The sequence below is a fragment of the Rosa chinensis genome, chromosome 1 (assembly GCF_002994745.2).
Source record: "Rosa chinensis cultivar Old Blush chromosome 1, RchiOBHm-V2, whole genome shotgun sequence".
Taxonomy (NCBI): domain Eukaryota; kingdom Viridiplantae; phylum Streptophyta; class Magnoliopsida; order Rosales; family Rosaceae; genus Rosa; species Rosa chinensis.
This window is the reverse complement of record NC_037088.1, coordinates 23,354,271-23,367,903: the sequence shown is the minus strand read 5'-3', so window position 1 is coordinate 23,367,903 and position 13,633 is coordinate 23,354,271. Positions and strand designations below refer to the sequence as shown.

At 40.1% G+C, this 13,633-nt stretch overlaps 2 protein-coding genes across 11 annotated transcripts; both read left to right on the top strand.

Moving 5' to 3' along the window:
* Positions 1-975: 975 nt before the first annotated feature.
* Positions 976-3,640, top strand: LOC112182036 (uncharacterized protein At2g39795, mitochondrial). 2 transcript variants are annotated; one of them, XM_040513025.1, is made up of 2 exons: positions 976-1,601; positions 2,045-2,716. In XM_040513025.1, the coding sequence occupies exons 1-2, from the start codon at positions 1,075-1,077 to the stop codon at positions 2,046-2,048; spliced, it is 531 nt and encodes a 176-aa protein (XP_040368959.1). In that variant the 5' UTR covers positions 976-1,074; the 3' UTR covers positions 2,049-2,716. The 2 variants fall into 2 exon arrangements, with proteins under 2 accessions (XP_040368959.1, XP_024176236.1); XM_024320468.2 differs by lacking the exon at positions 2,045-2,716 and adding an exon at positions 3,269-3,640 and having other exon boundaries at positions 978-1,601.
* A 3,021-nt stretch (positions 3,641-6,661) lies between these two features.
* On the top strand, positions 6,662-12,183 carry LOC112164305 (probable methionine--tRNA ligase). 9 transcript variants are annotated; one of them, XM_040512647.1, is made up of 14 exons: positions 6,662-7,230; positions 7,344-7,499; positions 7,779-8,009; positions 8,106-8,249; positions 8,739-8,829; positions 8,940-9,046; positions 9,163-9,277; positions 9,919-10,037; positions 10,124-10,189; positions 10,295-10,423; positions 10,541-10,684; positions 10,811-10,931; positions 11,078-11,086; positions 11,827-12,183. In XM_040512647.1, exons 1-14 carry the CDS (start codon positions 6,829-6,831, stop codon positions 11,829-11,831), a joined length of 1,839 nt encoding a protein of 612 aa, XP_040368581.1. In that variant the 5' UTR covers positions 6,662-6,828; the 3' UTR covers positions 11,832-12,183. The 9 variants fall into 9 exon arrangements, with proteins under 9 accessions (XP_040368581.1, XP_040368580.1, XP_040368578.1 ...); XM_040512646.1 differs by having other exon boundaries at positions 11,078-11,179; XM_040512644.1 differs by having other exon boundaries at positions 11,009-11,086.
* Positions 12,184-13,633: the final 1,450 nt, after the last annotated feature.

Sequence of the window (13,633 nt, the reverse complement as noted above, 5' to 3'; positions counted from 1 at the left end):
CCTCAGGAAGAAGATTATAGTTTTGTCTTTCGCAAAAGCTGCTTCTAGTGCTGTGGCCGGTCTATTTTTTGGGATGGAGGTGTCGGCGAGAACTTCGATGTCGGTGGGGAATCGGGTTGTGGTGAGCCTACGGTAGGGAGTGTGGGTTCCAGCAGAGTTAAAGAGCAATGATTATCGGACTGCAGGGATTGAGTTTTAGAAAATCATGTTCCTGGTGATGAACAAGATCGGGATCTAGCACGTGGACGGCAAGGATTCGAAAGGAAGCAAAAGAAATGCCACGACAGCCAGTACGCTGTTTACTTGATGTAATTGGCTAGATCCATGTAAATTTTGATATGCTATTTAGCTCTAGCATTTTACTTCCTCTGTGGTTTATTTTATCGAAAAGTATGAGAAAATATGTAGAAATGATGTTTTAATAAGTCTAATTATGTAATAGAATAGCATATGTTTGGTAGGTTTTGTAGATTAGTGACTGACTGTACTAGAGGTTAAATAATGTAATTGTTTTGCTAGGGTAGTGTTTGGACCCAAAATAAAAAATTGGAGCCAAACAGGTAGTAAACATTTCATTATGGCCGGGGTAATAAACTTTTTATTGGGTGACAATTAACATCTTATTGGGGGGAGTAATATTCTCTTTGGGGACATTTGGCATGGTCTCCGGTGACTGATGTCTGGAGTCTGGCGACCAGTGATTGGATTCCGACGAGCGTTGATTGGAGTCTCGTGAAGTTTTCGGTAACTTCTCACTCTCTAAGTAACAAAAAAAGCGAGGGCAAAATTGTCTTAAAAAAAATTAAAAAAAATTAATTAGGTATTAGGACAAAATATATGTAATTTGTTATAAGATTAGCTGATTAGTGGACAATCTTATAAAATATTTGAGTAAATAGTTAGCATAGCTTAAATTTCATTTAAAAAAAAAAAAAGGAAAAAAGAATTAGAAGCAGGCGTGAGCAAAATAGGCAAAAGGCGAAAGGAAGACTAACAAGAAGCGAGCAATCTTGGTTTGTTTGGCTTAGTAGAGGCGGCAGTGCCTGCTTAGGGTTTTGTTGCCTACATCATTTCATGAGTTCAATATCAATGTGGAGGAAAGCCACAGCATTCTCAGGGTTTGGCGCCACACTGAGCCACCACCTATGCCGGCGCCACTCCACCGCCACCGCCACGGCTGTGAACTCGGTGCTCCTCCGCTCCCTGAAAGAGCACTATCTGGAAGTGTCCAAAATGATCCCTCCCCCTAAAGTCAACCCTCCCTCTCCTTTCACCGTCGTCAAGGGCGCGCTCGACGGCGCCGGTCCCGTGCTCAAGCGCAGCTACGGCGACGAACAAATCAGCATATCGGTCATGCGAATGGATAATATTATTCCCGGCGCAGGTGCCGCCGCCGGAGGAGAAGACGACGACGACGACGACATCAACCAGTTGTTCCTACACGTCGAGGTTTCGAAGCCGGGACAGAAGGAGTCTCTGCTTTTTCTTTGTGGGCTGTATCCGGACGCCTTAGGCATTCACTCTGTCTCTATCAGGCCTATGGCCGACGCCTCTGATTACGCTGCGCCTCGTTCTTCAGCATATACTGGCCCTCTTTTTGAGTATGTCCTTCTCATTCTTTTCACTTCACTCTTTTGCTAATTTGTTTCTTATTCTCAACTCTGTCTATCTTTTCTTAGAAGATAACTTGCTTATCTAGTGATACTCAATGTTTATGAAAACTTGCATTTAGAATAGACAAGTACAGCATAACCATGTCTAAGTGTTACAATAAGGACACCGATTCCCCGAATTTGCAGTAACTTGAACTCCACCAAAAGCGAGTATCTAAGCTCATATCTGAGCTCATACAAAATATACATGAATTTGAATCTTCTGATAGCAATTGAAAGATAATGATAGTGTGTATATTATGTGGAAATGACTGGCGACGATGGTTTCACCAGTCTTAGGTACATATGCTGAAGAAAAAGCTGTTTCTTTTGGGTAATTCCTTTGAGTTGGGATTTCTGGTTCTGAAATAATTACATGATTTAAAATTCAGGTGATTAATTCTTTGGATATTGTTAGAGAGTGTCAGATTTTCATGTTCAAGAGCAGATATCAGAAGGTGGATGCTTGATTCTTAGGGATTTTTTCTCATGTAAGTGATTTTTGGAGTTGTGTAGAAGCCCTTATATTCCCATATCCTAAGGTCTTATTTGATTTCAGAGAATAAGGCATCTCCTAAGTTACAAATTTTCTTGGATACTTGCTCACGGTTGGACTAAAGAAAAGAGCTATTCATTTTTTTTTTCGGGCCCCGGGGTGGGGAGGGGGTGAGAGACTCTGGCTGAAGCTGATTTATGTCGGGTATTTTGAGTTTCTTGCTTTTATTTCTTGTGGAGAGTCACTTGAGGAAAGGAATAAAGTCAATTATTTCCGTGTATTTTAGATTTTAGTTAGTTTAGATGTCTGGTGGATTGCTTGTCTACAGTTTTTATATTTTGTTTGATTTACAGACACAGTTTCACATAAAATAAGAAACACCTTTTTCCATGTGGAAAAGCTGAAGTAATTCGTAAACTGGAAGACTGACCTCTGTGAATATCTTCTCCTATGTTTCGTTTAATTGAGAACCAAACTTTATTGCTTCTAAGTAGTATTCATTTGTTATAAGTGTTTTAACTTTTGGTATCCTACAAAATTGTACAGAAGAACACAGGGGGAAAAAAAAGACAGAAGGAAAAAAATAATATTAGGATGTATATGTCATTGATCTCAATGTTCTGCCCTGACTAAAATGCTTGATTTTTCTGTTTTTATCTTGAAAGTATCTCTAGCTCAGCAATGACAGTGTTTTTGTTGAATAGTTCGTTGACAAGGTTATAATTCTCATGGACAAATAACAAGCTACAGTTTGGGTTTTTATTCACCGTTATGTGCTCCAACAGCTTCTTAATATTGATTACGCATATGCTAACATGACTCTGTTGACCCTTCTTGCTTTAATCTAGTTTTGTATAATTTAGGGATCCAATGTACTATGCATATGCTATTGCTTCGAATGATTCAGCCTCTCAGTGGCAATGTTGCGCCTTGAGTTAATTGACTGTTTTCACTTTTAACTCAATTGATTTTTTTTCCCTTTGTGATTTCCTTAATTCTTTTATTTTTTTTAAAATTCTTTTATTTTTTTATGTTTCTTCAGAGATTAAATCAGATATGTAGAATGGGTTATTTATGATAAGCTGATATAAGTTTGGGTTGACTTGTTTGCCATTAACAGAGATCTTGATGAAGGGATGAAGGATGCATTCCACAGCTACATAGAAGAGCGGGGTGTGGGTGATAGTCTTTTTCCATTTCTTCGAGCATGGCTATACGTCAAAGACCATCGTAATCTTATGCGCTGGTTTAAAACAGTAGGATCATTTGTTAATGAAACCAAGTCAGTTTAAGATTCTTAGCTTCAGAAAGTCATTTAGAGATAAATTAAAAAACATGTATTTCGCAGTTTCAATGCTACTTTTCCCTCAACACTAATTTGTTCTAGTGCGGTTTGGCTAGTAGAAATTCTTTGGTGTTTGGCTCTCTTTTGAGTTATGTGTGTACTTTTGGTAAGGTAATGCAGTCAATCCAATATATCCCTCTTTGAAAAGTTTTATCTCATGGTTTGCTTCGTATGTATTCCATGCCATCAGTTGATCAGTTTTCTGTAATAGATGTGCTCAAAACGTTTGATTTGTTTTCTGGTGATTTTGAGGGTGAACCCTTCATGCGGTGTATTCTGTTCTGTTTTCTTGGTTAGTAGATACTGCTGAAAAGGATAGTTCAGCTGTATGGGCAGCAAACTCTGATATTTGGCAAAGGACAAAATTAGAGAAAATCTTCAGCAGTAAGTTTTTGAAGTAATTAAAATGGTTGAGACACTCGGGTAGAATAATGTGGCTGATTGAGGCTGCATGTTTTACTTTTAGAGTTGCTATATCCTTTGTTTGAGAGAACTCAGAAAAAAGTTTTAGGGAGGTGATATTCATACTTATTCTCTTATAAATTACTACCCACACCATTTTGTGTGTCATAATAGTTTGTGCGATTGCTAATTTGCTCTGATATTGTTGTTCAATTCATGCTTATCTGCAACGCTAAGGAGGCGTCAATGTGAGACTTGCCGGCTAGAAGGGGCATTCATTTGCCATGGTACCATCCAAAAAGGACAAAAAACGTGGCTTTCTTAATGCTGCCGTGTCCTTTGATGGTATATGGAATCAGATAAACTAATTTGCTCTAGTGCTTGCAAGACTGAACCTTTGATTGTCAAAGGGAACAACCATTTTGTCATCGTAAAGGTAAAGCAGGATACTACTGTACATAGAAGAAGAGGTGAAGAGGTACTTGGAAAATTTCAAGGAGCACCTCTTCTGTCTTATATATTGACCAGCCTGAAAAACTAGACACTAGGAGCTCCAGGCCATGACAGATGGATAAAACACTCGACGATTTTACAAAGTGACCTCTTCTCTCTGTCGCTATTAATTCAGGTGCATGACGAGATGAAGTGAGAAAACGCTCCTGATACTGCATCACTGTCATGCAATCGTCCTGCTCCAACTTCATAAACTCACTTTGCAGACGGTCCTGATTATAGATTTGATTAAAGAACTCGATCCTGAACATCCCAAATCATCGTGCTCGGGTCAAAAACCTTGGACCTGACGGTGTACCACCACAGATATGCATCACCATCCAAGAAATCAACGGTTAATGAGACTCTCCTGGCAGCAGGACAACCCATATACTCAAATACTCTCTCCATCCTAGTAATCCAATCCCCTGCTGTGCATTCATTCTAAGCACTAGAAAAGCTGAAATTTGTACTCGGGTTTGGAAACGCTGCTGCAAATCGCTCAAATACACGCTCAATAGTACCTAACAAACCCCAAGGTACATGGCCATTTATCATCATTCCCCTCAGTAGGTGAAGGATTCCTAGAAGTACGAGGTCGACGTCCGCGAGGCATAATACCTGAGAAAACAATAAGAGCAAGTTCACCAGTAGTCAAGAAATGTCAAGGTCGAAAAGTCAAGAATTCGACCAGTCAAGTTACTGTTTACTGTCACTGGACATGGGTTTGCACCTATTTTTTTTTCTTGACCAGTCAAGACTGTTTATATATATATTGGTTATTAATTGTTTGCCGTTGAATCTTCTGTTTAATTGAAATGGACCGCTGGGGTTTCATGACAGTTACCCACCTTTTTCATGCTTGTAGGGTGGAGTGATGATGTCAGCCACGTTATGGCTTGGGCCCAGCTGGCAGCCCCTCAAACCCAGTCAAAAATTTAGTCATGTTGTTGCCTTTTTCTTTGGCCTCAGTCAATAAAAGCCAACAATTGGCTGGGCAAGCTTCAACCGTTGGAAGCCACAATTTCAACTTTGATGACTGCCACCTCACCAAATCCATGCTTTGCCCGGTCAAAGAGGAACCAGTGGACTTGCTCTAAGGTCAAGTAACTACATGGAATGACACAATGACACGTACCTCACACACTTAATGATTACACAACACCGAATAGTTTATGATGGGGAATCGCTGCAGATTGTCTTTAAAGTGCAAAAACGTTTGGTATATCATGAGCCTGGTATAACAATTTTTTTTTACTGAAATAGCTCCCAAATATTAAAAAAGTTTAAGAAAGTTTAAATGTGCAATGATAAAGTTGTAAATTATAAAATAAAAAAGATTTAAAAAAATATAAAAATAAGCATTATCCATCTGCTCTCCCAAACTATCACCCATTACTAGGCCTGGCATCTGAGCCCGTTACCCGCAAACCCGCCCGAAACCCGCACGGTAAAAACCCGCACGAACCCGTCCATTTATTAAATTCGTGCTAAAAAAGCCCGCACGAAAAAAGCCCGCAAATTAACGGCCTTGCGTGCTAAACCCACTGGAACCCATGGAACCCGTATACTTCAGAACAAACCCTTTCCGTCTTCGACCCTTAATTTCCGTCATTCACCAAAACGCAACTCTCTCTCTCTGGAACTCAACCCAATCTGGGTTTGCTGCACTGAGGTAGACGCACACTCACGCCACTCTCTCTCTCTCTCTTCCAGATCTGAAACCCAGAGACCCCCCAGAAGCCCTTGGTTCAGCTACAAGGACGATCGCAGTGAGCATTTTCTCTGCTGCACTACTCTCACCCTTCTTCTGTTTCTTCCATTCTCTGCTGCCTCTTCCCTGGTTTGGAAATAGAGGAACTAGTTATTATACATAGATTCATAATATTGGTTTCAAACGAGCATCACCACTACCATCTTCGACTCCCAAGATAGTTTCAGGATCTAGTTGTTTCTCTGCATGTACTAGTAAAGGCCGGCCTTCGATATTTTGCCAGTACAGACAGACCCTCCTAAGGAAGAAACGATTGAAATCGATATGCAGATATTTAAAGAAAATGATTCTGGGGTTGTACTAGTTCTTTAAAGATCCGAGTGTTCTGAAGCTTTCTTGTTCTTGATCGAATGTTGGGTTTTATGGGCCATTACCTTCACCTACTGCTAAAGATTGGTTTCATTATTTTAAAATAATTTTTTTTTGTCAAAATTAAATGCACACACGTAGCGTGTGTTTTCCTCGTAGTATCTTTAAAGTGCAGTCGGGCGCGCGCATCTCGTTTTTTTGGTTACAAAGCAGGCGCATCTCTGAACTTGAGGGAAAAAGAAAAAAAAAAAACCTACCCCTAACCTCTCGCCGTCAAACCCCTTCTGAAAGCTAGAGAGCACGCCATCACCAGGGCCGTCAAACCCCCTCTGAAATCTAGAGAGCACGCACGCACGCCATGGGAGGCCTCAAGCTCCCCATCCCCGGCCAACGCAACGTCCTCATCACCAGCGCGCTGCCGTACGTCAACAACGTCCCTCATCTCGGCAACATCATCGGCTGCGTTCTCAGCGCCGACGTCTTCGCTCGCTACTGCCGTCTCCGGGGATACAACACCGTCTATATCTGCGGCACCGATGAGTACGGCACCGCCACCGAGACCAAAGCCATGGAGGACAAGTGTAGCCCCAAGGAGATCTGCGATAAGTACCACGCGATTCATCGGCAGGTGTATGACTGGTTCAATATAAGTTTTGACGAATTCGGGCGAACTTCGACGCCGGAGCAGACGGAGGTGTGCCAAGCCATTTTCAATAGGCTGCTGGAGAATAATTGGCTCTCTGACAACACGATGCAGCAGGTAACAACACTCACTATCGATTTCCTCGTTGCTATTTGGTTGGTTTTGTACATGCTGAGCATTGTGATTTGTAATATTTGTTGAGTTTGTTAACTTGAATTACTGTTGTCCAGCTCTACTGTGATACTTGCACACGGTTCTTAGCCGACAGGCTCGTGGAGGGGACGTGCCCAACGCAAGGTTGTGATTATACTTCTGCAAGAGGAGATCAGTGTGAGAACTGTGGGAAGCTTTTAAACCCTACCGAATTAAAGGATCCAAAGTGCAAGGTACGGAGATTTTCTGTATCCTTTACTTTTTGAATCTTATATTACTTGCCATGTGTGTCTAATATCTACATACCATGCATCGGATGTGTATATATGGAAGCTCGCTTGAAGGAAAATATAATTTCTCTGTTTACAGCCTGATTGTATATAAATGTCCTTGTCCTTGTCCTTGTTCTAAAATAATTAATAAATTTCACATGGTAGCTGTAGCATTGAATTTACAGAACGTGGTAATGTTACACCATCATGCTTCTCATTTTTGGCAACTGTTTTAAGCAGGTCTGTAAGTCGACTCCACGGATTCGTGATACAAACCATTTGTTTCTGGAATTGCCTTTGCTGAAGGATAGGTTGGAAGAGTATATTAATAAAATGTCAGTGGAGGGGTCTTGGAGCCAGAATGCCATTCAAGCGACAAATGCGTGGCTCAGAGAGGGGCTTAAACAACGGTGTATCACCAGGGATCTGAAGTGGGGGGTTCCAGTTCCACATGATAACTTCAGGGACAAGGTTGTTACATGTTAATTTAAGTTTTGCCAACTTCCACTGATTCTTTTTAATGAATTTCCAAATTTCTCATCTTAGTTCAAACATTGCTATTGGTAGGTTTTCTATGTGTGGTTTGATGCGCCTATTGGATATGTTTCAATTACTAAATGCTACACTCCAGATTGGGAGAAATGGTGGAAGAATCCAGAGGATGTGGAGTTGTATCAGTTTATGGGCAAAGATAATGTGCCATTCCACACGGTAAGCTTTCTGTAATTTAAATATAAATATACTTAGCTTCATTTGATCTGTGAGAAGTATGGCATTTGGCAATTCTTTTGGGGATTACCATCATTCATCAGTCATTCATACACTAGTGAAATCACTAGTAATAACTCCTTATTATATTGTCTGACACTCAAAATTTTTATTGAAGAATTGATGTTCAAAAATGTCTGTCTTCCTCTTCAAATCTCTAATAATAACAGAGTCCTATTCTATTCTCTGTTGGAGATGATGCAAAGACAAATTTTGATATTAGATTTCTCCAAATTCATATTCTTCGGACCATTAGCTGTATGCCTCTATGCTTCCTCCATTATACTCCACTTCCAAGGATTTCAGGGGCAGCATGCCCCCACTTTTTCTCATGGCTTTCTCATATTTGTTAATTAATTCGACTGTATACAAGTTCTTCTCTTTTGCTTTGAAGAAAAGTTAATTTCAACTGTGTAAGCATTTGTCTTTTAGGTGATGTTTCCTTCCACGCTTCTTGGAACTGGTGAAAATTGGACTTTAATGAAGACAATTAGTGTTACTGAATACTTGAACTATGAAGCAGGTATGTTGACTATAGAGTATTGCTATTCCCAGAGGACCTTGTTTATGGAAGCTCAAAGTTTCCTTAGTACAGTTTGTAGTAGGTGTTATAAATGTGGATCACTTTTATAGGAAAGTTTTCCAAGAGTAAAGGGATTGGAGTATTTGGAAACGATGCCAAAGATACAAACATTCCTGTTGAAGTATGGCGATATTACTTGCTAACCAATAGGCCCGAGGTAATATTTTAATGTTTTTTATGAGTAGATTTCTTTCTCTGTATCTTTGTCACTCCTTTGATATATGTGTGTGTGTGCGTGTGTGTGTGTTTATTTTTATATATTTGGTAAAACAGGTGTCGGATACATTATTTACATGGGCGGATTTGCAAGCGAAGCTCAACAGTGAATTGCTGAATAATTTGGGCAACTTCATTAACCGAGTTTTGAGTTTTGTTGCCAAACCTTCAGGTTAGTATTGACCATTCAGCTGATGTCTTTGAACAAGATTGAAGGTTATTATCTTGTTCACGCAGCTTTCTATTATGTTTTCTTGTTCTTTGAACTTTTATGCTTTAGTGGGCACTAATAGCTCCAGTGATAGAGCCCTTGTGCATAAGCTTATTGCCAGAGTTTAACTTCTCACCCTCCCCTTCCCTGGATCATAAGCAAATGACTGTAAGCCAGTCAACTGCTAGAACAACAGGTCTTATAACCAGAAGAAAAAATAGGCCCGACTCTCTTTGACAACTTGAAAAACCAAAGCTCTTCCCTCCCTTATATCTAAGCAAGGAATAAATGGGCAGAGGCTTTTGCTGCCCCCACCAGTCAAGAGCTTTGGCCTCATGATGACGATGAGAATATTTCTTACATTCCAGTGGGGATATTTTATTCTTGAGGTGCAAATAACTAAATATCTTGATAATGCAGCATTCATATAGCAAGATAGTGTATAAGTCCCTTTATGGAGTATGGATAAGAGAGATACATGCACGATACTTGATGACTTGGGCTCTCTATTTATTGCATCTTTACCTTTTTATGTATGTTTGCTAGGTTCCAGTTGAGCATTGTATACCTGCTGCATTCAAACTAACAATTTTCAACTACAGGTCAAGGATATGACTCCATTATTCCAGATGGTCAAGATGCCATCTCTGATCCTTTGACAGAGAAAATAGCTGAGAAAGTGGGTAAATATGTGGAGCAATATGTAGAGGCCATGGAGAAGGTGATTGAAATTTGAATGATAGTGTTGTTGTGCATGACTGGAAGCTTCTCCTTCCTACCTGTGTTCACATTTCTATTGCACTGTAGGTAAAACTAAAGCAAGGACTCAAACTAGCAATGAGCATTTCTAGTGAAGGGAATGCATATCTGCAAGTAAGCATGTTTTTAATCTCTATTTCACTTGTTTCTCTGCCTGCTCATCTATTTCCAATTGTTAGCTGCTAAGTCGCACTGTCTGTACACTTGAATTGAATGCAGGAAAGTCGGTTCTGGAAGCTTTACAAGGAAGACCAACCTCGCTGCTCCATTGTTATGAGAACTGCAGTGGGGCTAGTGCATCTTCTTGCTTGCTTATTAGAACCCTTCATGCCATCTTTTTCTGTTAAGGTTATTTCTGTTTGCAATTTTTGTGTTACTCCGAAGTATCTTTTGTGATCACGTGTTAACACGATAATCATCCATGCTAATATCTTTTATACTTTTCTTTTAAAAATTGCATTCAAGGTATTTAAGCAGCTTAATCTGCCTCCTGAGACGCACATATCACTTTGTGATGATAAAGGTGATACTGATAGGGCAAGACGGCCATGGGAGATTGTACCTAGAGGTCACAAGATTGGGAAACCAGAGCCGTTGTTCAAGGAATTGGTATGTCTCTGTTTTGCTCTGTCTTTTACATATTGATTGGGAAATAGATTTTAGGGAAGAATGATGATGAAATAGATTCAGATGTCTCCAGTGGATTTTCAATTGAAAGTTTTCACTTGCACACAGAATAATGATGAAGTAGATTCTCTAAGGAAGAAGTTTGCTGGAAGTCAGGCCGATAGAAAGGAAAGGGAAGAAGCTGAAGCAGTGAAGTTGGCTGAGCAGCTCAAGAAATCAAAAGTTTCAGGTTGAATTTCCTTACTTGGTATGATGATATAACAGTGAAACTGAGGATCACTTTCTAATAAGCGATTGGTGTAACAGACAAGAGTGGAATTTCCATGAGTTTTCTCGGATTAGTATCTAATTTATGTGTTTGTTGGTCTGGGACAGAATCGGAAGGTATGCGTCCTTTGCAACCTGAAGCCAGCGACCATACAGCATATTAAATCACACGTGATGGTTCTTTCTGCTTCAAATAGTGACCAAACCGCAGTAGCAGCCCCTGAACCTTATAATTAGTATCTGCATTATTTGTTTCCATGGCTTCACATAACTAATCAAACCTGCTAAATTTTGGCTCTGAATCTTGATAGTAATGTAGAAATTGTTGGGTCTAGAAAGCTAGTGCTTCTAATAACAGGAGTTATAACAGCATAATATTTCAAACTTTGACATGCCAAATTACTTTGACCATAGTTTTTTATCATAAGAATGGGTTTTATTTATTTATTTTGTTAATTTTTTTTATTGCTGGCCTCCCCAAGTGCTTTCTTGGATGAAGTTTTGTGAAGCCACATGCGATAATTTCTCTTTCTTTGTTCTGTTCTTGGGCCTTTGTTTTCAATGACTTTCTGTCTGTCCATCTAGTAGGATGTACTTAGAAAACCTATTACACAGTAATATAACTATGCCACAATAGTGGGCTCATGGCTACCGTAGAATTGGCCAGCACTGAAAATCATATGACTGCCAGAAACCGACTCTTTACAGCGACTACTGCAAAAACTTCTCTGTACCCAAATTCTTCCTCAAGCAGTCAGTGCATAAGTTTATCTGTTTGCAGAGTTTCAGACAATCTTAGACGTCCATGCATGAATCGATTTATACACTGTTTTATTCCCGATTGGGGCATCTTTCAGGTTGAGTTGGTTGATTCACCAATATCTGCTCAAGTTGGGGAGAGAATTACATTTCCGGGGTTCGAAGGTGGGCCTGATGATGTGTTGAACCTTGAGCAGGTCTGGGAGACCCTGCAGGGTAGAATTGCACAGTAACACTGAGCTAGTTAGGTGCTACAAAGATATTCCCCTCACTACATCAGCTGGCGTTTGCACTGTTAAATCTATTCGTGGTGGCTCAATTAGGTAGAAGTGGCATTAATTCTGTTGCAAGGAAAAGAAGACTTCTTTTTCATGATTTTGTGTGTAGATTAAGAGTACTATATTATTCAGACAGAGTACTATTTTTGGTAGAGTCAGAAAGTACTGTTGCTAATATCTGATCCATGGGAGAATTTATAAATCTAGGAAAGTTTTTTTTTTTTTTTGGAACCTTGGAGAAATTTGAGGTTTTTATTTAAAACTAAGCTTGAAGAAATTGATTTATTTTAGATTGCATTGATTTTCAGCTCTTCAGTGAAAATTCTTCTGTGGAATTTTTCAAAGCTAAAAAGGATGCATAACCCTGTTTTTGGGTATGCTTTACAATTATTTTTATTTGTTTCTTTAAATCTATTGAAAGCAAAAATTATGAGACAAATGTAAGAAGTGAAATATTTTTTTTGAATCAAGCCCACGGGGCGAAATAGTATATTCATCACAAGCCAGAATAAGTAGTTATATACCATTCCGCTGTCATTTAAGGACATAGACAGATAAGAAGGTAGTAGTAGTACTCATAATGGTACGTAAATAGACTCACTTATTATACATTTCAAATCGTAGAGATAGCGGATATCCTCTTTCGGTACTACTCCAGAGACGCTACAGAGACATAGAGTGCACATCGGTGCTTAGTTTCCTAATACAAGGAATTATTGTAATTTAGAAAAAACTAAAAAACATAGGGTTGGGCCTAGACTCTAAACCCTAGCCCAAATAAACATTGGACTAGGGCAGAAAACCCCGCTTAACAATTTGCAGCCCAACATGGTAGTCCGCAAGGAAGTTCGCCCCAGGCCCATCAAACCAGTTCGGGCCAGTCAGCCTACTCCTCCCATCCCCGTCGTACAGCACTGTTTGACAAGATCCGTCTGACCCATGTCGCCCGATCCATGTCGCTACGCCTTACATTGCCACGCCAACCTCTTAGCATTCCAAACCGCAACGACCTGCATCATCACGTCACCCAAGCAACGCCGCCATGACCTGCATCACTACGGACCAAAACCATCCCCGATCCAGGCTGCCCAAAACCCCACCGCCATCGATCGAGATCCCTACGCCTGCGATCTAGGAAACCCATCAGTAGGGATCGAATACCGGCCCGTGCAACCTGACCACCACCATCGGAACCATCCCAGCCGAACCAACTGAAAAGCCATAGCGCATTCCTCCAATGAAGTCACCATGGGCAGTAGTTCTCCCGTCCGGCAGCAACCTCATGAAGGTAGGAGGCCAGAGACCATCCCAACATCCGGGCGCCGCCGGACGAGAACAAGAATTCGAAAGGCGGGAGCCTTAGGGTTTTTGAGGTGAGAGAGAATTTATTAAGAAGGGTTTTGTTATAAAAAATTATTAGATGAGAGCAGAGATAGAGGAAGATAGTGGGAAAAAAGAAAAGAAAAAAAGAAGTGAAATATGAAACATCTTAGCATGAAGAAACTTGAGCGAGCTTGAAGATTTATTAGGATTGAGTTTCCAATATATGTTTTGATATCTCCTTTTTTGGAGGGGCTGATATATAATAGGGGAATATATCTTATCTTCCACCGTTTTTAAGAAATTT

Coding starts and splice junctions, on each gene's coding strand:
- LOC112182036 (XM_024320468.2), top strand. CDS start 1,075: ATGAGTTCAATATCAATGTGGAGGAAAGCCACAGCATTCTCAGGGTTT. Junction 1,602..3,268: donor TATACTGGCCCTCTTTTTGA/GTATGTCCTTCT, acceptor TGCCATTAACAG/AGATCTTGATGAAGGGATGA.
- LOC112164305 (XM_040512643.1), top strand. CDS start 6,829: ATGGGAGGCCTCAAGCTCCCCATCCCCGGCCAACGCAACGTCCTCATC. Junction 8,250..8,738: donor ATAATGTGCCATTCCACACG/GTAAGCTTTCTG, acceptor TTTGTCTTTTAG/GTGATGTTTCCTTCCACGCT. Junction 10,932..11,008: donor CAAGAAATCAAAAGTTTCAG/GTTGAATTTCCT, acceptor TTGGTGTAACAG/ACAAGAGTGGAATTTCCATG.